This window comes from Acomys russatus, chromosome 3 (genome assembly GCF_903995435.1).
Source record: "Acomys russatus chromosome 3, mAcoRus1.1, whole genome shotgun sequence".
Taxonomy (NCBI): domain Eukaryota; kingdom Metazoa; phylum Chordata; class Mammalia; order Rodentia; family Muridae; genus Acomys; species Acomys russatus.
The window spans coordinates 84,780,196-84,802,806 of record NC_067139.1 but is presented as its reverse complement, the minus strand read 5'-3'; the positions used below and the strand labels follow the sequence as shown (position 1 = coordinate 84,802,806).

Below are 22,611 nucleotides of genomic sequence, written 5' to 3'. Positions count from 1 at the left end.
CAGACAGTGCCCTTAACGTCTGAGCCATCTCTCCAACTCCCCGACAAGTTTTTTTGTTTGTTTTTGTTTTGTTTTTTAATGAGAGATGTAAAAAGGTTTTTATGGGCATCAGGAACTCAAAGATCTGAATTACATGGGTTTGAGGGGCTCTATGGAAAATTAGCGGCTGAATTCATAGATGTCCATCACCAACATAGATGGTGATGGACAGGCTCGTGTGTTGTGGGCAGCCAGGATGATGGTGACTGAAAAGAGACCTGAGATGGCTCAGTGGGTGGATGGCTTGCTGCACAGACATCAAGGGGACCTGAATTTTGAGCTCGGCCACCTATGTGAAAAGCTGGATCTATAAAGCGAGCTGTAACCAGCACCTGCAATCTCAGCCAGCACTGCAGACCCTGCGGCTGGGCAGCAGGCTAGCCAGCTGTAAGCTCCAGGTTCTGTGAGACCTTGTCTCAGAGATTAAGGTGGAGGGTGATAGAGCAATACTATTTCCACGAGTGTGCACGCTCACACACACACATACACACACACACACACACACACACACACACACACACTCAAGAACAAAGATGAGGTGAGAACAAGAAGAGGGAGGGGCGAGCAAGGAAGAATAGAGAAAATAGGGTCCTAGCATCCAGCTAGGAACAACTAGCTACAGTTTAAGAATTTAAAGAGAGCCAGGCAGGAAGGTGTATCTTCGTGAGTTGGAGGTCAGTCTGGTCCACTAAGTGAGTCCAGGACAGACAGGGCTATTTCATAGAGAAACCCTGTCTCAAAACCAAAATAAAATTTAAAGGGCCAGGTGTTCGCCTTTAAGCACAGCACTTGGGACGCAGAGGAAGGAGTGAGCTATAGGACAGCCAAAGCTACACACAGAGAAACCCTGTCTCGAAAAACAATCAAAAACAAAACAGGACTTAAAACAAGCAGAGCCAGCGAGAGATGCCAAAATTGGTTCTTAAAGTCACAGAAGACAGTATGGTTTCCACCGAGGCCCAAAATGCAGCATTTCCAAAAGGAAGAGAGGGCACGTACGCAGTGATTCTAGCTGAGCGACCAACCATATAAAACTGGGCATTAGACTTGGTGGAAACTTGGCCAATGCGTGTTCCCGGAGAGCCCGGAAACGGAGTGAACTGGGAAGCAGAGTGTGGAAAGCACGTCTGTGAGACTCTCAGCTGCGGAAGCAAGGGCAGGGGCGCAGATCTACTGGACAGGAAACTTGGGCACCTCCGGCGCCGGCAGGAGGCGGCACAACAGTGAGAAAAGATCAAGGAAGACAGAATTCCACAGTGCTGCGGCCACCATTGAACAAGCGCCCAGCGCTCTGTGGTCTAGAGTAGTGCTGGTTTTCTTTAGGAGCGGATCCTTTCTGCTCTTCTTGCTCCCTTACTCCTCTTCCCAGAGAAACGTTCCGCCCTTCGCTATTGCTGTGACTCCTTCCGGGTGGGGGAGGGCGGGGCACACCTAGTCCTGAAATCCGCGTGAGGTGAGGCGGGTAATCACGTCCCGTATTTAAATCTCGCGCAGGCGCGCTAGCTCCCTGTCACTATGCGGGTGCTTGTAGGTGAGAGAGGGTTGAGAGTGAAGGGTGGGCGGGCGGGCGGGCTTAGGCTGCGGTGGAGAGCTGAGAGAACGTGCCCTCAAGGCGCAATCTCCTAAGCAGACAACCTAGCCTTGGTTCCCCGGCCCCGAAAGCTGAATCTCTGAAACCCCGTGCCCTGTGTCACCTCTGCACCGCGGGGCGGGTGGAGGAGAAGAGAGGACTTGTGTGAGATGGGACCAAACCCCTAAGGGGCCGCCCGCAGATGGCCTGCCCCCACCCTCTGAGTGAACAGTTTGTGCTCCCCCCCCCCCCATCAGGTGGCGGGACGGGATTCATTGGGACAGCCCTAAGCCAGCTGCTGAAAGCCAGGGGTCACGAAGTTACGTTGGTCTCCAGACAGCCTGGGCCAGGTCGAGTCACGTGGGTATGTCCAGCTCGTGGAAGGTGGGAGGGTAATTTGTGCGGGAGGGGACCATCAGCAGGCGCTGTGCTTTCCCCCAACAGAGTGAGCTCAGTAGGGCGGGGCTGCCCCTCTGCGATGTTGTCATCAACCTGGCTGGCGAGAACATCCTCAACCCTCTCCGAAGGTTAGCAGGGCCGGAAGAGCAGATGTCACCTGCACAGGGGGGAGAGGGTCCACTCCAGGACGCTGTGTATCATAAACATACACTGTGCACGTGCCCCCCTTGAGCCTTGGCGCCTGCTCTATACCTGTGTCTAAGGAAACCCAGTGTTGTGGGTAAAGAGATACATACGGTCCATGCCTATCGTGGGGGGGGTGTTACCTTTCTTAGCCACCCGGAGTTAGGCGGTAGGACAGACATAGAACTGGCTGGCAGGGTTGGGAACAGGATGAGTGAGGATACGGCTTAGGGGCATGTCTGTACTTCTGAGCTTTTCTTTTCATCTCTGCAGATGGAATGCAGCCTTCCAAAAAGAAGTTCTCACCAGCCGCCTGGATACCACCCACTTGCTAGCTAACGCCATCACCAAAGCTGCACACCCACCCCAGGCTTGGATACTAGTCACAGGTGTAGGTATGCCCGCCCCCCCCCAATCACCAGCCCCTTAACATTAACAGGGAGCCTGGAAGACCAGAGGAAGCGGCTCAGGCACTTGGGGCTAGCATGCGTCCTTTCCCGGGTAGCTTCCTAGGCCCTCCACCCACGCAGGTGTCTCCTGACCTCTTGTGTTTCCACTGTGTGGTCTTTATGGGTGTGGAAGGACAGAATGGGAGTGGGGTGTGTACTTGGCTTGAGACTGAAAGCTAGGAGCCCTTTTTGGAAGCCCACAGAGAAAGGGGCGGTGCCGGTCCTGTAGCTGAAAAAGGCTCCTTACACCCAAGCCCCCTGCTTTTTGCACCCCAGTTCTTTATGAAGAGGCCCCCTACAGTTGTGTCACCATTGGGACCAAACAGTTGCAGAGAATTAAAGTATGATCAGTGAGCCACTGTACTAAGTATTTTACACATGTGATATTGTTTAATCCTTGCGATAGCCTTATGAGGTAGGTACAGTTACTCCCATATTGAAGATACAGATTTTTCATACAGAGAGGTGACTTGCCAAAAAAAAAAAAAAAGTCACGGGTGTCAGGGATGGTGGAACCCAAGCAGCCTAGCACCCAAGTTTCTGTGCCTAACTACTACAAGCCAGCAGCCTCTGCACATAGCCCGGCAGCCAAAGGCGAGTCTTCCCGGCAGGCACACGCGGGGACACTCAAGGGGAAAACAGTCATGGCTCGTTGAGAGGGTCAGGGAGACCGGGGCTAAGGAGCAGCACAGAGCAAACGAGTGCTCTCCATGACAGCTTACTACCAGCCAAGCCTAACGGAGGAGTACGATGAGGACAGCCCAGGCGGGGACTTTGACTTTTTCTCCAACCTGGTAACCAAATGGGAGGCGGCGGCCAGGCTTCCTGGGGAGTCTACGCGCCAGGTTGTAGTCCGTTCAGGTGAGGACGGTGGGCCTGGGAACCAGGCAGAGCGGAAGGTTTCTGGGCTGAGCTTACAGTGAGCTTCCAAGGCTAAGCAACCTTCCTGTGCCACCCCTCTTGTCTGCTTTAGGGGTTGTGCTGGGCCGTGGGGGCGGTGCCATTGGACACATGCTCCTGCCCTTCCGCCTGGGCCTAGGAGGCCCCATTGGTTCAGGTCACCAGTTCTTCCCGTGGATACACATCGGTGACCTGGCAGGAATTCTGAATCACGCCCTAGAAGCAAACCACGTCCAAGGAGTCCTGAACGGAGTGGCTCCAGCATCTACCACTACCAATGCCGAGTTCGCCCAAGCCTTGGGGGCCGCCCTGGGCCGCCCAGCGGTCATACCCGTCCCCAGCACCGTGGTGCAAGCAGTCTTTGGACGAGAACGTGCTACCATGCTGTTGGAAGGCCAGAAAGTGGTCCCACGGCGGACACTGGCCACCGGCTACCAGTATGCCTTCCCAGAGTTGGGGGCTGCCTTGAAGGACGTGGTGGCGTAAGCAGAGCGGGAGCCCCAAGGCAGGAGCTGGGCCTGTGTCTGCATACTGAGAACTGGGTCAGGTCACCCCTGTAGTTTGAGATCAGAAGCCATCTATCTGGCTCTTAGAATCTCTGCCCCTCGTGTTCTTCCACGCTCTGTTATTCCAACCCTAACTGAGAAACTCCAGTCTCAAGGATGTAATCTCATTCTAACCTTAACCTCTTCAATTTCCTGTGGTTTCTGTGTGTCACCTTGTTGCCCCTGCTGTCCTATACACTGCGTAGAGAAACCTCAAGTTACAGCAATAAAGATAAATTATATCACTAGCTTCGGCTGTCTCTTTGGCGTAGGTTCTCCTAGAATTATGAACTGTTAACCTAAATGCCTCTTCTTTCTAAATGGTGGTTCTGAACGTTGTAATACACAACCTCTTCCCTTAATTCTTCCCTTTCTTGGTCTCTTCCCAAATGAGCTGGTGAGACATAAGGTTATGACAGAAATTATATAGATATATAGATATATATACTGCCCGATGAAACAGGCCTATGGAACTCCACACAGCCAACTCTCAGTGTCACTCAGATTAAGTCAGAGCCAGAAAAGGATCTAACTCGGGACCTTGTGAACAGAATTGAACACGGGCACCTGCTTTACCTCTCTGTCCCTCTTGATCTGACTCCAGTATATATATATATATATATATATATATATATATATATATATATATGGTTTCCAGTAAGTTCTGGTGTCACCCTGACCACCTGTTCAGAGGATGCCAGCAAAAGTGGAGAAAAGGCCCTGTGGGGCACCTTCAGTATGTCAGCAGATGGCACTGAATTAATGTAGGGAACACATGCAGCCCCGGCTCATCATGCTGCGGTAAGACAAGGTCAGTGCCCCTCCGTAAACAAACTAGGGTGTGTCTCATCTGCTTCAGCCTTTCACGGCCCTCAGCGCAGAAGGGAAGATAACCCTGGCCCTCTGTACACTCACCATCACAGCAAGTGAAAAGAGCAAACAAACAACCCCAGAGTTAGAAAGCACTTCTACCAGCACCAGTTGAACCCATCCTCCCCCCCCCCACCCCCGGGCACTGAGAGGGTCACTGTCATTTCCCTGATCAACTTGTCTCCAACACCTAGCCTAAATCAATGTGCTGTAGAGAAGAGAGCAGCCCAATGAAACAGGCCTAGGGAGCTCCACACAGCCGACTCTCAGTGTCCCTCGGATTAAGCCAGAGCCAGGAAAGGATCTAATTGGGGACCTTGCGAACAGAACTGAACCCAGGGGCAGCTGCCTTACCTCTCTGTCCCTCTTAATCTGATTCTGGCATCTAAGAAGCTGACTAACTCTAAATTATTCCTGGAGAAGCTAAAAGTAATAGAAAAGCAAGTGAGACTACACAAGAGGAAAAACTACGCTCAATGCATCCAAGTAAGGAGTGGGCCTCCCTGCAGATTTTAAATTCCCCGGCACAGGAAGAGTTCAATCAGACACAAAACAATGCGTTGTGGAAATTTGGGTGTAAACAGTTTGTCATGATATCTGTCAACTCATGCCTCGGCTTCCTTCCCCAGACACACAAAGCAGCAGTGTGTCATGCCGAATGGAACCCGTCGTCCTTAACTAACACTGTCACTGCAAATCATGACTTCATGGATTCGGGGCCTTTCTGACTCCGTTTGTTAATCTGTAAACAAACCCCAGAAGTACAACTGAGCAGCTGCCATTCATAGGAACCCTGAGAGTGTTTAGTTAGGGAACGGGACAGTCAACTCTGACTCTTCTTTTGGTGTGTGTGTTGAAGGTTGCTGGAAAAGGGCTGCAGCCGTCACGGGATATGTTCTAGAGAGAACCCAGTGTTAAAATCGAGGGTGTGGACAGTGGACATCTCTGAAAGTGAAGTTTTGGTTTAGGGAGCCTGTGCAATCACAGGCAGACATACCTGAGCCATGATCCAAGGACACTTCCTCACAGGAGCCTTCCTGTGTTCTCATTTCTCCTCTCAAAGGTTTTTTTTTTTAGCCTGATGTGTAGACATAGGTAAAGGCCAAGCGACTCTGTCAAGGTCACGGGCAGGCACACCTGAGACCGGAAGCCTATGCCCTCTGCGTTCTTGTTCTCTGCTGTCCCACTGCCAACAGCCCACAGGGGACAGACAGCTCAGCCATTCCGAGGAGCAGCCTGAGGATGCTGGCTTTCTCAGCTTAGCCTTCTAGTCACCTCCAGTCTACTATAGCCTCTAAGCCAGTTTAAGCCGGAAGTGAAGCCACAGTCTCAGTCTTCAGCCTCCGCACCCTACAGAAACCCTTCGGAAAGACAGCATTGAGGAGTCAGATCTGATCAAAGAGCTGGTTGCGGTCCTCCGTCAGGTTGAGTCACTTTATGGCCCCCTATCCTCAAAGTACCCCAGGCAAGAGTATCCCTACACTCAGATCCTCTTCCCTGGTGCTTCCTGGAGCCAAAGCACCATCTACCAGTGAGCCTGAGTCAGTCTGAGCAGCAGCAGGACTGTAACAGAAGGGGCGGGGCTAAGGGAGGCACTCTACCAGGGCAGCAGCGATGCAGGCAAGTAGGGCTCAGAAGTTGAGACTCAGCAGGGCCTCGGAAAGCTGATTGATATCCCGGCAGTACGGTTCCCGCTGCAGGATGAAGTCCACCTTGTGGTCCTGACCGCAAAACACTTCCAGGAGCTGGCGCCGGAGCCGCTCTGTCTCCCGGCTCTTCCGAATGCCGCCACTGGCCCTCTCCTCTTCCTTCCCCGGCTGCGGATTGCCCTGTTCTGTGGGGCCTTTGGAGGGCTGCTGAGTCTTACAAGAGCCCTGTTTCCTGGAGCAAAGCAGAGTAAGAACTGATGAGCACTCTGGAGAGAAACTGGGCCTCGGGGAACCTCAGCCGAACCGACCTTTAGGAGGCCGATTCATGAAGTTTCCTAAGCAGGCCACTCTGTGGCAGTATCAACCTGCTAGGGACCCAATGAGACTGTAGCCCTCACTTAATCACTCAATGAGCCAGCAGAGGGTGTGGGGGACAACTGGCTATCAGTACTCGCAACCATCTCCCAAATAGCTCCGTCAAACACACTGACCAGAAGAGAAAAAACATAAACGTTTCTCTGCCTAAGTATGAAGGTCTGTGTCAGGATTCCCTGGTGAAGATTTTAAAGGCGAGGCCAGCAAACTCAGGACTACTGTGCAATCAAGATGGCCTCCATCCTTCAGAGAGCACATCTGGCCAGCGGTGGTGGTGCATGCCTTTACTCCCAGCACTCAGGAGGCAGAGGCAGGTGGATCACTGTGGGTTCGAGGCCAGCCTGGTCTACAAAGCAAATCCAGGACAGTCAGGGCTACATAGAGAAAGAAACCCTGTCTCAAAAAAACAAAAGAAGGGAGAGCAGATCTGTTGAAGTAGGGGCATTACCTGACCGGCTTCTTCAGGAACTCATCCAGGGTGGGGCCATTTCGCCCCAGTGGGTCATCTGGGACCATGAAGAGGTTCCCCACAAAGGTGAAGGGCAGCAGGCTAGATGAGGAAAGAGGACGTTACAGACACGACCTTGCCTACCTCCCAGGCATCTGGGACCAGCACCACCAGGAGCTACTGGCTATCAACCTTTGAGGCATCTTCAAGCCCTTTCCCAGGATTCTCACCCAGTGGCCAGAGAAGAGCTGGTTTAGAGAAAGGTCTGAGTCGCTGCCCTATTCCCTCACCGCTCTCTGATGATTGCCATCCACTTGTCAGACTCCTCTGCCAGATCCCGGAACTGGTCATTGGAGACAATGATCCCATCGGTCTCTTCCGCCAGCTTTACCATGAACCTGTCTCAAAAACACAGACCATTCTGGATTCGCCAAGGATCTGACCCCACAGCCTGCTGTCAGTGCCTGTGATCCTCTTCTGCTGATGGAGGTCAGTCTCCCAGCTCAGTGACTTAACTGAAGAAGGGTGAGGAGGGCTTCTTGGGAATTGAGCCCAGTCCCTCATGCATCCTAGGCAAGTGCTTTACCACCAGATGGAAGATGGATGGGTAGATGGATGATATATATTGACAGACAGATAAATAACAGATGAGTGATAGAGGATAGACAGGATTGATAGATAGATAGATAGATAGATAGATAGATGATAGATACATACATGAGAGATGATAGAGCCAGATAAATAGATGGCATGACAGATGATAGGTAGATTCATAACTGATAGATAGATGGATGATAGGCAGATAATAGATAGATAGACAGACAGACAGACAAACAGATAAATAGATTGATAGATATAGATATCTACCAACGGGGTGAGGCCAAGCAGAGACAGGCAAGGTATGGTGGTGCAGACCTTTAATCCCAGCACTCAGGAGGCAAAGAGGCAGATCTCTGTGAGTTCTAAGCCAGCCTGGTCTACATAGTTTCAGATCAGCCAGGGCTACACAGAGAGACCCTGTCTCAAAAACAAATAAACAACAACAAATCGAAGACAGGATCTTGCTAATTTATTCAGTCTAGCCTTGAATTCGCTCTGCAGCTCCAGCCGGCTTTGAATTCTGAACCTTTCTGCCCCAGGCTCCTCAGTGGCTGGGACCACAGCCTGTGCCTCCATATTCAACTTCTCACCCCAGCATCACCCATCTATAGGTGACCGACTAGACACAGGCACCAAGGTTAGGGAGCAAACAGTGATGAACCCAAGTCTCCCAACAGCACCACTCATCACAGCCGTCACTGAACACTTTGTGTCTACGTACAGTCAGAGCTAGCTGTAACTTTCTCCCACCCACCAGTCACGCACAAACCTACATTTCTCCTCTGAAAAGCCTTCCACTCCAGACCTTTCCACACTGCCTTCTTTCCCAAGGCCACAGTCGCCTTAACAATTCAGACAATAAAATTAAGACTACAGCCCAGCCTTCTACCAATGCATCCACCGCACTCCAGTCTCGTCTGCTCTTTCCCTACACGGAGCTCTTCCACGCCTGCCCTTCACCCCAACCCAGCCCAAGTGAACGGCCTTCAATAACGGCCACGTGTGCAGGCCTGGCAGCTAAGGGCCTCTAGAGTCACCTCCATGTCACCCTGAGTCTTTCCTCCTGTCACCTCCATGTCACCCTGAGTCCTTCCTCCCGTCACCTCCATGTCACCCTTAGTCTTTTCTCCCAGTACTCTTTAACGTGCTCTCAGCTCCAGCCAAGATCAGTGCTCAGATCACACTCTCCACACATGCTCTGCTCTCTGACTTGTTTCTCCATCTCAGAGTGCATCCTAGGCCTTTACAGTAAAAGCTGCCTCGGGAGCTCACTTTCTGGGAGCTGGCAATACACCTTGATTGCAAGAGTGCTCACCTGGCATGCCAAAGCCCTAGGTTCAGTCGCCATCACCACATAAACTAGGCATGGTGACGTCAACCACTAATGTCAGGACTCAGAAGGCGGCGGCAGGAGAATCAGTTCAAGGTCATCCTCGGGTACCCAGTGAGCCTGAGGCCAGCCTGGGCCACATGAGCCCTTATTTCAAAACAATAAATAGAAAAATAAAACTTTAATGTTATGTATATAGGTGATTTGCATGCAAGCCTGCAGACCAGAAGAGGGCATTAGATTGTGAGCTGCCACGTGGGTGCTGGGAATTGAAGTCAGGACCTCAGGAAGACCAGCCAATGCTCTTAACCACTAAGCCATCTCTCCAACCCCAAAGTTTTAAAGTTTTCTAAAGACATCTGAGGCCCACTTTGGCAATTCTTTTGTTTTGTTCTATTTTGTTTTGTTTTGAGACAGGAGCTCATATAATCCAGGCTTGCCTCCAACTCCTTGAATAGCTGAAGCTAACCTCAAACTCCTCATCTTCTTGGCCCGCCCAGCCCTGCCTCTGCCTCCCATGTTTTGGCATTAAAGGCATTTGCCACTGTGCCCAGGTCCCATTTTGATAATCCTGCATCCAAAGTGTAAGAGTCACACGGTGGTGGGCAGTGCACTTTTGAGAGGTTTAAAATCAAAGAGATCCATCCCACCCACATCCTTCTCAATCCACAAAAACTCTCAGGCCCTTCCTGCCTGTAAAACCCCAGTCACAACAGGGCTCCCTTCCCTGAGTCCCTCTAGCGCGTGATTTACAGGGATTTTGTCATTCACTTTGTTTGGGCCTTCTGAAGCCAGGGACCAACTCCTGGTCCAGAGTTCTTTCTCCAAGTCATATGTGAAAACCGGGAATCAGGGTTAGGTATGACAGGTGTTTAGGAAACAAGCCAAGGGGGTGCTAATGCTCAGTGAGGGGCACAGGGTGCCTTCTAGTTAAGCTGGTTACTGCTCTCAGGATACACCCTACTCTGCAGCACTCATTCGGGAGGCTCTGTTGTGCTCTACCATGCCGACTTACCATAACGAAGAGAAATTCTGAGTTTCCATCATGTATCCACCAGGTCTCACACAACTATGCACTACACTGACTCTGCCTCCAGTATCAATTCTGTTACAGTTATCTTAGATAAACTAAAATCTAGGCCTCAAACAAAACAGCAGCTCTTAGGAGGCTGAAGTAGGAGGCTTTCCACAAGTTCAAAGCCAACCTTGCATATGGTTAAAGTACCAGTTCAGCCCAGGCCTATATGGTGAGATCCTGTCAAAAATAAAGTAGCATCAGGGGTGTCCTGATTGGCTTTTTTTTTTCAACTTGATACAGTATACAGTTATTTAGGAAGGTCACCCTCAGTTGGGAAAAGGACTTCATCAGGTTGCCTGTAGCAAGTATGTAGGGCTTTTGTTTGTTTTTTTGTTTGTTTGTTTGTTTTGGGTTTTGGTTTTTCAAGACAGGGTTTCTCTGTGTAGCCTTGGCTGTCCTGGACTCACTTTGTAGACCAGGCTGGCTTCGAACTCACAGCCATCCTCCAGCCTCTGCTTCCTGTGTGCCGGGATTAAAAGCATGCCCCACCATGCCTGGCTAGGACATTTTTTTTTTTAATTATTGCTGATTGTTAGAGGAAGGACTAGCTCACTGGGAGCCACTGCCATGTCTAGGCAGGTGGCCCTGGGTGGAACAAGAAAGCAAGCTGAGCCAAGCCAAGAAGAGCAAGCCGGTAAGCAGCATCCCTCTGTAGTCTCTGCACCAATCACCAATTCCTGCCTTCGGGTTTTTGTCAGAGATGACTATTAGCTGAAAGTTTAAGATGAAATAAGCCCTTTCCTCCCCAGTTTCTCTGCATCATGGCATTGATCATAGCAATAGGCGCCTAAGACAAGAAGGCAGTGAAGTAAGTACCTTCTGTAAATAATTATTTACTTCTAGGAAGTAAAAGTGAGCTTTCTGAAAAGATAAGACATATCATCGCTGCGCTGTTTACTTTTTAACTGTCACCTTAATACAATCTGGAATCGCCTGAGAAGAGTTCACAATGAAGGACTGTCTAGGTCTTAAGAACGTCATTAGTCAAAGTGGGAAGACCCACCCACTGTGAGTGGCACCATGCCCTAGGCAGCAGAGGAAGCAAGCTAAGCACTATCACCTATGCACTCTCTGCTCTCCGTTCCTGACCATGGATGTGATGTGACCAGCCCCTTACGTTCCTGCTTATGTTACTGCAACCTGGAACTGGGAGCTAAACCCTCCTTAAAGTTGCTTTTTTAATTATGCGTGTAGAGATCAGAGAAAAGTTTGCAGAAGTCAGTTCACTCTCTCTACCATGTGTGCCCAAGGATCCACCTCGGGTTGTATGTGTCTGTACATGTACATCCATGGCCTCATGGAGTTATATGAGTTGTCTGGGGTGAGTGCTGGGAAACAAACTGGTTCCCTGGAAAAGCCACAAGGGCTTTAACCCCTGAGCTATTTCTCCAGCCTCTTACATTGCCTTTTTCGGAGGTTTTTTGGTTTGTTTTTAAGATTTATTTATTTATTATATATACAATGTTCTACCTGCATGCACACTTGGATGACAGAAGAGGGCACCAGATCTCATCATAGATGGTTGTGAGCCACCGTGTGGTTGCTGGGAGTTGAACTCAGGACCTTTAAAAGAGCAGCCAGTGCTCTTAACCTCTGAGCCATCTCTCCAGTCCCCCTTTTCAGAGTATTTTATCAGAGTTACAGGAAAATAAACTAAGATAGTCACTGTGATTTGGAAGTAAATCTTTAAAAACTGAATAATGTCCTAAGGAATAAGCACTTTTAGTTATTAAAAAATTTAAATAGGGCTGCGGGACGGCTCAAAAGTTAAGAGCACTTGCTGCTGCGCATGCAAAAGACCTGCATTTGGCTTCCAGCATCCACATCAGGCCGCTCCAGCTACAGAGGATCTGACACCCTTTTCTGGACTCTGTGGGCATCAAGCATGCACACAGTACACATCCATACATGCAGGCAAAATACTACTACACATAAAATAAATAATTTTTACAAAGATTTAAAATAGCTAATTAGCTTTAAAATGCGTATATTTCCATACTATGTGTGCACAATTGTAACAGAAATATATATCCTATGTTTTCTGTTTAGCCTATATGGTAACTTTAAAATTCTAATTTTCTTTTGTCAAGGGAGTTAACCAATTACTTTGTAAATAGAGATGATATTTTATGCATCACTTTTTTTTCCTTTAATTATTTTTTCTTTTTAGTTTATCAAGAGAGGGTCTCACTTTGTTGTCCGGGCTAGCCTGGAAGATACTTGGTAGCTCATGCTGGCCTCAAATTAATAAGTATTGTCCTGCCTCAGTCTCTCAGGTGCTGGGGATTACCACACCCAGCTTCATGCAACTTAACTGGGCCCATGCAGTGTTAAGAGGTGATGTCACTACCTCTTGCTTAGCACCAGGAATGAGGCAAGCACATACCTTATCTTCTTTTGCAATTCACAAGGAGAAGGATCCTGAGACAAAGAGGTTGATTCACTAAGAGGTGGGGCCAAGGCCATGGAGAGAGCAGATCAGTAATGAAGCCTGGCCCTCTAACCCTGACAGTCCCCTTGGCTCTGAGGCTGCTGGTCTTGCTGCACTGTGTTCTCGACGCTCCTAGTAGCCAACACCGTGTCTCCACACTGTATTTCTTCTGAAACTTTACTCTCCCTTTCCCAGAATGCTCAAAGACTTTCTCGATGTAGAAAGTTCTGTCAGCGGTTTATGTCACCAACTTTTTCCGCTCTCCATTACACCAGTATGTTCTAGACTATACAGCACGTTCTAGAAACGCAAGGTGAGTGAGTGATAAGCAGGCAAACAGCAGTTGACTGCAGTCCGTGTCACCTCACCTGCAAATCTGGTTTACCTACCCCATCCATCCTCTGCCTCACGGGAACTAAGTCCACTCCTCAGACTGGGAGACAGAGGTCAGGAGCATCACTCTCCTACTCCAAGTCTCACTAGAGTCCTAGAATATCAAACTTGGGGGCCAGGAAAGGAACAGATACCTGTCATCATAAGAAGAAATCCTCTTGCCATCCATGACGCGTGAGGGTGTCAGGGAGAGCAGACTCAGGGAGTACAGCTTCTGCAGGAAGTGACTCTCTGCAGAACAAGGCACAACAGGGTTCGCCTCAAGGTGGACACAGCCTCACCCAGGACACAGATGACCAAACCCAGCTTACCTCTGACCTTGGAATCCTTGCGGAAGCGCCACTGAGGCACAAAGACGGTTATATCCCGGTGCCCCCGATCCCAAAAGTACTGTACAGCAAGAGCAATGCCGCGACTTGAAAAGTAGTGCTGGAGGCCATGCCTGCAAAGCAGAGTCAACACTCAGGACCCAGAAGAGGCCGCGGTACCAGCCCCTCAGCAGATGCCTCCAAAACAGACAAAGATGCCTGTCTCGTCCTCCCTCCTCAGAACTCAGCCCCTCCATCAGCTACTTACACCATGGCCACGTTGCTGCCATCAATGACAATATGGCGGAGATCTGGCTGGCCAGGCACATTGGCAAGGCACAGGGTGAAAGGATCCTGTAAGGCTTCCTGGAAACGCTGTGTGCCAGTCACCAAGTTGCCCCCACGAGAGCCTCGTTTCCATGGAGACCCCCGACCTCGAGCCCCAGCCTGCTGCTTGTCTGCCCTGTCTCCCCGATCTCGGTCTCCACAGGGCCATGGGGGTTCTGGCGCAGGGGGAGGGCTAGGCACTCTTGGAGGTGAGGTGGCCCCATTATGGAGCCGCTGGAGGAGAGAGGCTCCCCGGGTTTGAGCGGCCCTCTGACAGGGCACATGGGCAGCAGCAGGCTCGCCTGGAACACTAAACCCTCCTCTTTGCTGAGGAGCCTCGTGTTTCCCCAAGGCCTTTCCTCTCAGGGAGGCCACCTCTTCTGCTCCTCCACTTGCTAGCTGTGACCTAAAAGCCACTCCTCTCTCCCAGCCCTCGTCCCCACAGGGTGCCTTCGGCCCTGAATTCTTCTCCCTGACCCCATCCTGTTTCTTTCCCTTCTCCTCCACAATATGGTTTTCTCCTGCTGCCCTTGAGTCTCCCCACTCCACCACTCCAGTGCCCAGGGACTCCCAGCCTTTATTCAAAGTAGCCCTGCCTCCCTGAAACTGAGCACTCAACAGGCCTGGGCTCCCCCGCTCACGAGAGGGCAATGCCTGTGGCCCCTGCCCTCTGGATGCCTCCTGTACCAGACTTAGGAGCTCCTCCTGGACGGCCAGGGGCAGCTGCAGCAGGGCCTCTGTGTAGGCATCCTCCCTAGTCTGCAGCAGGCCAGAGAAGTCTCTCAGCACTCCAGCATTGTCAGAGGCTCCCCGGCAAGACTGGAGCTGAAGTTCCCAGCTCAGCCGCTGCACTAACTCCTCCACCCGGCTCTGAGCCATCACAAACGCCTCAGTTAGGCCACTGATCATCAGAGAGCCAGGAACCAGGGGCACCAGGTGGGCAGATGTGCTCCAAGCCAGGCAGTCAAGGAAGAAACCTTGGGCTCCCAGAAAGATGCAGTGCAGTCTGGGTGGGTAGTGGATTTCACTCTGCAGTTCTGGGCTACAGAGCCCTTTCAGGTATTCCTAGACGGAAAAGGCAGAGAGGAAACTTCTAGAAGCCATCCCCTTCAGGTTCATTGTTGCCCCTGAGCTCCGAGGACTTGCATCATCCATGTAGATAATGTTACTATTCCCACTGTAGACATATGGACATTTAAGAATAGATCAGAGGGCTGTCAGGTAGTGGAGCCATATTGGCCTTGAGGCCAAAGGGGGGAAAATGTAGCATTCACCCCAAGTGAATTCCTTGGCAAGGCCCACCTGTACAGTGGGATTACTTCTACTAACCCCATGATCAAAAGTGATTTGTTTCTAAATGCCTAACGAACCTGGGCCACCAAGGCAGAAGTGAAACCAAAATTCTAAATAAAAAGAACTGCCTAGTTCCTCACCACTCAGGGCAGAGGCAGCCAATGAGACAGCAAAGCGGCAGAGGCCCTCCCCAGCCCCTCCTCCGATTCTCCCTAGAGGAGGGGCGGCGTGCTAAAAAGCTCAGAGCAGGCCTAAAGGGAGAGGCGTTCACCTTGGCTCTGCAGACGTTCTCCTTGGGGCCCTCAAGCTGCAGCCAAATGTGCGGGTTCTCGGGGCAGTCTTTGGGGAGGATGCTCACTCTCACGCCGAAGACACGCTCCAAGCGCGCCTGCTGCTGTCGAACCTTGTCCTCTGCCTCCGCAGACACCGCAAAGCGGTCAGGAGTGGGGAAAGCAAACCCGCAAGCAGACATGGCTTCTGCTTGGGGGTCCTGGAAGGACAGAGGCAAGCTCAAAGTCTCTGTCTCCCTTCAACCCAAATCCTAGTCACAGGGCCTACACCCAGCAATCAACAGGTCGCACCTAGTTACAGCACTGGTAAACAGGCCCAAGAGGTAGCAAGTCTACCTCGCGGGTGGAGAGGATAGAAAATTATCTATACACAGGCCTCTCCTGGAAAGTAAGTCCTTCACAAACAAGGCTATCTGGGATGGGCGACTGGCCAGAGGAAACTGATGACCACCGCCCAGGGAGGGGAAGGGGGAAGGGGCCTTCAGCTTATTCTGAGGGTCATAAGAAGTGAGTGGTTGAGGAAAGAGTTCCAAAGCTGGGTGGTCTCGGGTGTTTCGAGTAGAAGAGGGCCTCTTTAGAAATGAATATTTGCCGGAGGCTATAACTGCAGTCCTGGGAGGGAGAGGGTGCCCGTGTCTGCCATATTTCTTCTCTAGCCACTCCCACCTCCCCGCCTCCCCTTCCTCTAGCTGTCCAGCGCCAAGCGCCCCACCCGGGCCCTGGGCACGGTCCGCCGACCCATACCCTAAGCCCGACCACCCCCCCATCCCCCCCCACCGCCCCCGCTGCAGCCTCCAGTTCACTAGCGCCCGGCAAGGGGCGCGCCTACCGCAAAAGCCGCGAGTTCTGCCCGCTCCTCTCCGGGCCTGAGGCCCCCCTTCACGCTTCTCCCGCGCCCCGATATATAGGTCTGGGGCTGGGGAGCCCGAATCTCGGAGGGCCTTCTCGGGTTCCTCACACAACCTGGACTTCTCCCGTCAACATCGCGTACTGGTTCTGGAGCCACTTTCCGACCCGGGGCGGAGTCAGCCAGGCTCCTCCCCCGCCAGGGCTGCACCGGCGGCGGGCTCAAGGCACAGCCGTGCACCTCCTCCCTCGCCCGCCCTCCCGGGCTCCGCCTGCTGTCCTGCTGCCGACCGACCCGCCCTCCACGTCCCCTGCGGGGCCTACCAGGTCACCAACACTACCTCCCACCCCCAACACGTCCCGCCAACTCTTACGACCGCCTCCCATTCCTGGGGTCCTTGCGTGTTTTGCACAGTTGAAGGTTCCAAGAGGGAAAGTGACTGACTGGTCAGAGTCACAAAAGAACCACCAAGTAGTATATACTGTGGGGAAGATGAAGACACACTTTCCAACAAAAAGAAAGACTTCATGGAGAACGACTGTGCATAATTCTGAAAAGGAGATGAGGAAGGAATTGAAGAAACTTTATTTCACACACAAGTATGTGTGTGTGTGTGTGTGTGTGTGTGTGTGTGTGTGTGTGTGTGTGTGTGTGCCCTCATGTGGCTGGAGCCCTTGTGTCCTGTCTCCATTCCTCTCCTCCCTCCCAGAGCCCAACTGCTGTCACTCCAGGCTCTGCCAAGAAGGAGGGAACTGCAGTGACAGCAGGAGTAAGGCCAGGCAGAGCTGTGGCAGGGAAGTGCCCAGGCTAGGTGGCAGACCCACAGAGAGAACAGAGACCAGGGCAAAAGATACTAAAAGCCTGAAGCAGAGGAAGGAGAGTGAAAGGGGGCAGAAGACTGGGAAATCTGTGGGTTACAGGGGTGCCTAGGAATGAAGACAACAAAACAGCACCACCCCAGGCTGTCCTTGGCCCTGGTGCTCCTGAGCCTAGGGGCTGGGTGGGCCCAAGAAGGGTCAGAGCCTGTCCTTCTAGAGGGGGAGTGCCTGGTGGTCTGTGAGCCAGGCCGACCTGCTGCTGGGGGGCCTGGGGGAGCAGCCCTGGGAGAGGCACCACCAGGACGAGTGGCATTTGCTGCAGTGCGAAGCCATCACCATGAACCAGCAGGAGAAACAGGCAACGGTACCAGTGGCGCCATCTACTTCGACCAGGTAATCCCTCTGCCCCAGTCCATTAGACTGTGAGGACCTGGGCTCGACCGTCCAAGCCCACTTTGTGTCCCTCAGACTTGAAGGTAACCATTTCCTGTTTCTCTTCCTCCTGCTCCTCCTCCGGCTAAGATGGCCACCAACTAACTGTTTGCCTTCTTTCATTCACACACACAGCCGTCTCTGCCCTTTCCCATAGTTTTTGAATGTACAAATTCCTGTCACGCCTGCTTTCCACCTCTTCTCTCCTAACTGCCCACCAACCCCAGTGATGTCCCTGAGCCCCCCGGGGAACCCAGAATCACACTCAACAGGTTCTGCTTCCCGCAGGTGCTGGTGAATGAAGGTGGGGGCTTTGATCGGACCTCGGGCTGCTTCGTGGCCCCTGTCCGCGGAGTCTACAGCTTCCGATTCCACGTGGTAAAGGTGTACAACCGCCAAACTGTCCAGGTGACAGCCCACCTCTGGGGGAAGAGAGGGTCCCTGTGGAATGCAGCAAATCCCTGGGTAGCTCTTCTATTGACCTGTATCCTGGGGACCAGGAGCAAGGAAGGAAAGGTCCTGGCTAGCAGGCTGTGGCAGATGTACAGAGCCCAACTCTGGCCACCACTCAGGCTCAAAAGGAAGCTCTCAGGAAGATGGGCGGCCGAGCTAAGGGCTAGGATGGAGATGCTAACCGGGATCCCCTCCCCAGGTGAGTCTGATGCTGAACACGTGGCCAGTCATCTCAGCCTTTGCAAACGACCCTGATGTGACCCGAGAAGCAGCCACAAGCTCTGTGCTGCTTCCCCTGGACCCAGGGGACAGGGTGTCCCTGCGCCTTCGTCGGGGGAATCTTCTGGGTGGCTGGAAGTATTCAAGCTTCTCTGGCTTCCTCATCTTCCCACTCTGAGGACCCATGCCTTTAAAAGGTAGCTGTCTCGCCCCCTGACCCTTCTGCCCTCCCCTGACCCCAGAAACAAGTATCTTTGGAGCAAGAGAAAGGCCTCTTGTGGCTGCAGCCCACCCCCTTGCATGAGATTCTGTGCAAAAACAGCCAAGGCTCAGGGGGAGAGAAAAGCAGAGCTCTGGAATCCCTGAACCAAACACTCCTCACTACCACCTCAATTGCCCTCCCAGCCTCCCGCTGCCCCTCCTCCCTGAGGCTCTGGCTTACAGCAGGGTTTGGCAAGAGGGAAGCTAGCACTGCCTCACAGACCCCATTCCTCCTGCGCTCCATCCCAGCTTCCTGCTCAGTGCTATTTGGTGACAGGTGGTACAGGTAAGCTTGACAGGCTCCCACAGTGGCCCAGATGGACTGGCCTCATAGAACCTGCAGGCGTCATCCTGTGAGGAGTGCCAGCGTGAGAGATCTCAGCCAGCACCATATGAAAAGGGGCTGACAGCTTAACCGCAAGAAGAGGAGTGGGGAGGGCCACAGAGCACCCATAGCTGGAGAGGCAGGATGGGAGCATGCGCCTACCCTGAACATGATAAACACTCTGCAGATAAACTGGGGCAGTCAGCAGGCAGGAACCCTGTCGTCCATTTATGCCAGGTCCCGATGGACTCTGACCCTCATTTCCTGACCACAGGCGTGTGTGTGTGTGTGTGTGTGTGTGTGTGTGTGTGTGTGTGTGTGTGTGTGTTTGCATGTTTGCTCTGACCAACAGGGAAACCAGAGCAGGTATACAGAGCTGGAGGAAGGGTCAAAGGTCACACATGAGCCATGGAACACATCAGTGACCTCATGTCCTCTTCCTTGGCCACCTCCTAGAGCTGCCCCACCTTTGAAATCTGAGTTTCAGTCACTCCCCACTCTTGGCTGAAACCTCCTGCCTACAGCTGTTTCTCACACAGCTTCCCTGTTCCTGCAGCCTGTCCCCACATCGCTCTTCCTCTAGATTTGTAGTTTCATTCTCCTTAAGTTTCTTGATACCTGGGAGTCCATTATTCATCCCTCCAACTACCATCCCACCAACACCAGATTCCTTTTCATCCCTTCATCCCCCTGGTCCAGCATGAATGGATCTATCCAGAGCAACTGAAGAGCTGTGATTGGGAAGACCCTATACTTCACTTTAGTAAGAATGCAGTTTGAAACAGGAATTACAGGATTGACGCCCACATGGCATGTTAAAGAGAAAATACATTCAAAACTGAACATAACAGTAAAAAAAAAAATTTTTTTCAAGACAGGGTTTCTCTGTGTAGCCCTGGCTGTCCTTAAACTCACTCTGCAGACCAGGCTGGCCTTGAACTCAGAAAGCCTCCTGCCTCTGCCTCCTGAGTGCTGGAGTTAAAGGTAAAATAGTAATCAAGTTAAATAAATATCAGAACAAGTTTGTGGTTTTAATATAAAAATCTGAGTGTTCACTCAGGAGACAGAGGCAGGTAATTTCAGGCAAGCCAGCTCTACATACTAAGACCTGTACCAAGGGGCGGGGGGTGGAGAAAAGAAAAGAAAGAGAAATAAGACTAGAGGTATAGCTCAGAGGTGGTGCTGTTTTGTTCCCTTCGTTTCTAGGCACCCCTATAACCCACAGATTTCCCAGTCTTCTGCCCCCTTTCGCTCTCCTTCCTCTGCTTCAGGCTTTTAGTGTCTTTTGCCCTGGTCTCTGTTCTCTCTGTGGGTCTGTCACCTAGCCTGGGCACTTCCCTGCCACAGCTCTGCCTGGCCTCACTCCTGCTGTCACTGCAGTTCCCTCCTCTGAACCCAACAGCCATAGCAGGTGGGGAGTAGGTGAGAAAGTTGGGGGGTTGCCCATACTTTGTGACCAGGATGACTAGCTGCTGATAATCCCAGTAGCCCAGTCTCCCTTTGGGGATGGATCTATGGTCCTTGACATGCCACCTCCTGGCCCAAGATGGCTTCTTGGGCTTCAGCAATGGCATCCCAGACGCACTGGAAAGAGGGAGAGAACAAAGGACGTGGCTCCTTCCTTGACAGGTTTCCTGACAGCTGCCTACACCACTTCTGAATGCATGTCATTGCCAGAATGGAGTCACACTTGGCCACGTGTGTGTGTGTGTGTGTGTGTGTGTGTGTGTGTGTGTGTGTGTGTGTGTGTAAGAGACAGAAAGAGAGTGTGTGTGTCAGAGCAGAACCTTGGTGTTGGTCCTCACCTGCCGTCTCTGAGACAGGCACGCTAACTTATCATTCCCTACAACAGGGTCTCTGATCTGGAAGCTTCTAGAATTCTATCTTTCCCTAGAAGCACAAGGACTACACGTGCTACAGCTGGCTTGGATGTGGGTTCTAAGGATCTGAACTCAAGTCACCAGGCTTGCACAGCAGATATTCTAACCATTGGGCTCCACAGCTCATAGACTTTATTCTACGCAACTGTGTGCAGCTGGAAGTCGGGAGTTTTTTGGTTTGGTTTGAGATTTTTGGTTTTGTTTTTGGGGTTGGGTTTTTTGTTTTTGTTTTGTTGTTGCTTGGGGTTTTTTTTTTTTTTTTTTTTTTTCCAAGACAGGGTTTTTCTGTGTAGTTTTGGCTGTCCTAGACTCACTTTGTAGACCAGGCTGCCCTTGGACTTACAGCGATCCTCCTGCTTCTGCCTCCCTAAGTGCTGGGATTAAAGATGTGTGCCATCACACTCAGCCAGGAGTTTTATTGTAAGGAAGAAGAATAATTTGGCACTGGAAGTTTTTCAGAATATAATAGACTGGATCAGCTTGGTAACACCGAGTGGATCAGACGCTGTTTGTTTATTGCAGTTTGCAGTTTCTGTATGTCACCAATCTTGCCGAGCATGGTTAGTCGCTGATCAAGGTTCACAAAGTTGAGAATAAGGTGGAAGTCATGGGAAAGGCAAGAAGCCTCCTTAGAGTTGCAGCACTGATGCCCCAGGCCCGTTTGTTTTCCAGCCATAAGGCTGTAGGCCCAATCCCACCCTTTGACTCTCTCCAGCCTATACCTGCCACATTTCTGACTTCCATGGGAAAAGTTCTCAGAGTTTGAGAATTCAAGTGCTCAGATTGGACCCACCCAGAATCCATAGAATAACCATTCTATTTGAAGGTCCCCACCCTCAGTGTATATACAAAGTCCCCATGCCATGTAGCAACATATTAAGATGTCTTGGTGATTAGGGTATAAATACTGAGGAACCTGCATACCACAGACATTGCATCTTGAGGAAGACACTTAACTCACCCATCACATGGAAAGACGCGAGTCTGAGACACCCAAGATAAAGAATAACACCAGCACAGGTTTCGTTTTCGTTTCGTTTTGTTTTTCAGGCTAGTTTTGTTTTACTTGTGTGGGTGTTTTGTCTGCATACCACATACATACAGTTCCCTCAGAGGCCAGAAGAAGGTGTCAGAGCCCTTGAGACTGGAGTGACAGGCAGCAGTGAACCACCATATGTGTGCTGGGAATGTAAGCTGGATGCTCCGAAAGAGCAGCCAGACTCTTAACCACTGAGCCATCTCTCCAGCCCCTTCACACACACACACACACACACACACACACACACACACACACACACTCGGATTAGAAGGTAAATCAGCTCCTACACAACCAAGAATTCATTGATTGCTAGTCTAAGACTTCCTTGCCATGGAGAAAACGCCCCTCTTTTCTTTTTCTTTCTTTCTTTCTTTTTTTTTTTTTTTTTTTAACTGGGTTGTTGTTATTTTAATGGTTTTTTGAGATTTCTCTATGTCGCCTTGGACTCACTCTATAGACCAGGCTAACCTTGAACTCACAGAGATTCACCTGCCTCTGCCTCTCAGAGTGCTGGGATTACAGGCTTCTGCTATCTTGCCTGGCCCTCTTTTCTTATGACCCACAAACAAAGAACTGATCTTTAGACCACACAACTGTGTGTTCTAATTCTTTTTTGAATTTTTGGAATTTGAAGACCAAATTTAAAAATGTGGTCTGAGTGAGATAGTGTCTGTTTCATAATCTACAAACTCATGTTATGGTGATAAGAGTGGAGGTTTAAATCCAGTGTAATGGTATACTTGTAAGCTTGGCACTTGGAGCAGGTAGATCTGGAATTGAGAGCTAGCCTGGGCTACATAGACTGTTTTATACACACACACACACACACACACACACACACACACACACACGCAAAGCTT

The 22,611-nt window shown here is 51.1% G+C and overlaps 3 protein-coding genes across 5 annotated transcripts; 2 read left to right on the top strand and 1 right to left on the bottom strand.

Moving 5' to 3' along the window:
• Nucleotides 1-1,531: 1,531 nt before the first annotated feature.
• Nucleotides 1,532-4,047, top strand: Sdr39u1 (short chain dehydrogenase/reductase family 39U member 1). Of its 2 annotated transcripts, XM_051143157.1 has the most exons (6): nt 1,532-1,570; nt 1,867-1,973; nt 2,054-2,136; nt 2,465-2,586; nt 3,358-3,501; nt 3,614-4,047. In XM_051143157.1, exons 1-6 carry the CDS (start codon nt 1,555-1,557, stop codon nt 4,024-4,026), a joined length of 885 nt encoding a protein of 294 aa, XP_050999114.1. In that variant the 5' UTR covers nt 1,532-1,554; the 3' UTR covers nt 4,027-4,047. The 2 variants fall into 2 exon arrangements, with proteins under 2 accessions (XP_050999114.1, XP_050999113.1); XM_051143156.1 differs by lacking the exon at nt 1,532-1,570 and having other exon boundaries at nt 1,660-1,973.
• Nucleotides 4,048-6,358: 2,311 nt separating this feature from the next.
• Khnyn (KH and NYN domain containing) lies at nt 6,359-16,078 on the bottom strand. Of its 2 annotated transcripts, none has more exons than XM_051143155.1 (7): nt 15,459-16,078; nt 13,836-14,959; nt 13,571-13,701; nt 13,394-13,490; nt 7,718-7,825; nt 7,428-7,529; nt 6,359-6,836 (listed from the first exon to the last, which is right to left on the bottom strand). In XM_051143155.1, exons 1-7 carry the CDS (start codon nt 15,657-15,659, stop codon nt 6,587-6,589), a joined length of 2,013 nt encoding a protein of 670 aa, XP_050999112.1. In that variant the 5' UTR covers nt 15,660-16,078; the 3' UTR covers nt 6,359-6,586. The 2 variants fall into 2 exon arrangements, 1 of the variants encoding a protein (XP_050999112.1); XR_007830414.1 differs by having other exon boundaries at nt 6,796-6,836; nt 7,658-7,825.
• A 934-nt stretch (nt 16,079-17,012) lies between these two features.
• Nucleotides 17,013-18,542, top strand: Cbln3 (cerebellin 3 precursor). Its single transcript, XM_051143154.1, has 3 exons — nt 17,013-17,535; nt 17,863-17,982; nt 18,227-18,542. The coding sequence occupies exons 1-3, from the start codon at nt 17,257-17,259 to the stop codon at nt 18,422-18,424; spliced, it is 597 nt and encodes a 198-aa protein (XP_050999111.1). The 5' UTR covers nt 17,013-17,256; the 3' UTR covers nt 18,425-18,542.
• The last annotated feature ends 4,069 nt before the right edge of the window (nt 18,543-22,611 follow it).

What these genes read in the sequence shown, in the direction of transcription:
- Sdr39u1 (XM_051143156.1), top strand. Translation starts at nt 1,812, where the DNA reads ATGGCCTGCCCCCACCCTCTGAGTGAACAGTTTGTGCTCCCCCCCCCC. An exon ending in GATACTAGTCACAGGTGTAG is followed by an intron (nt 2,587 to 3,357) that starts GTATGCCCGCCC and finishes TCTCCATGACAG; the next exon opens with CTTACTACCAGCCAAGCCTA. An exon ending in CCAGGTTGTAGTCCGTTCAG is followed by an intron (nt 3,502 to 3,613) that starts GTGAGGACGGTG and finishes TGTCTGCTTTAG; the next exon opens with GGGTTGTGCTGGGCCGTGGG.
- Khnyn (XM_051143155.1), bottom strand. Translation starts at nt 15,659, where the DNA reads ATGTCTGCTTGCGGGTTTGCTTTCCCCACTCCTGACCGCTTTGCGGTG. An exon ending in ATGGCAATCATCAGAGAGCG is followed by an intron (nt 7,530 to 7,717) that starts GTGAGGGAATAG and finishes TTCCTCATCTAG; the next exon opens with CCTGCTGCCCTTCACCTTTG. An exon ending in TTCCTGAAGAAGCCGGTCAG is followed by an intron (nt 6,837 to 7,427) that starts GTAATGCCCCTA and finishes GCTTTGCTCCAG; the next exon opens with GAAACAGGGCTCTTGTAAGA.
- Cbln3 (XM_051143154.1), top strand. Translation starts at nt 17,257, where the DNA reads ATGAAGACAACAAAACAGCACCACCCCAGGCTGTCCTTGGCCCTGGTG. An exon ending in GCGCCATCTACTTCGACCAG is followed by an intron (nt 17,536 to 17,862) that starts GTAATCCCTCTG and finishes TGCTTCCCGCAG; the next exon opens with GTGCTGGTGAATGAAGGTGG. An exon ending in ACAACCGCCAAACTGTCCAG is followed by an intron (nt 17,983 to 18,226) that starts GTGACAGCCCAC and finishes TCCCCTCCCCAG; the next exon opens with GTGAGTCTGATGCTGAACAC.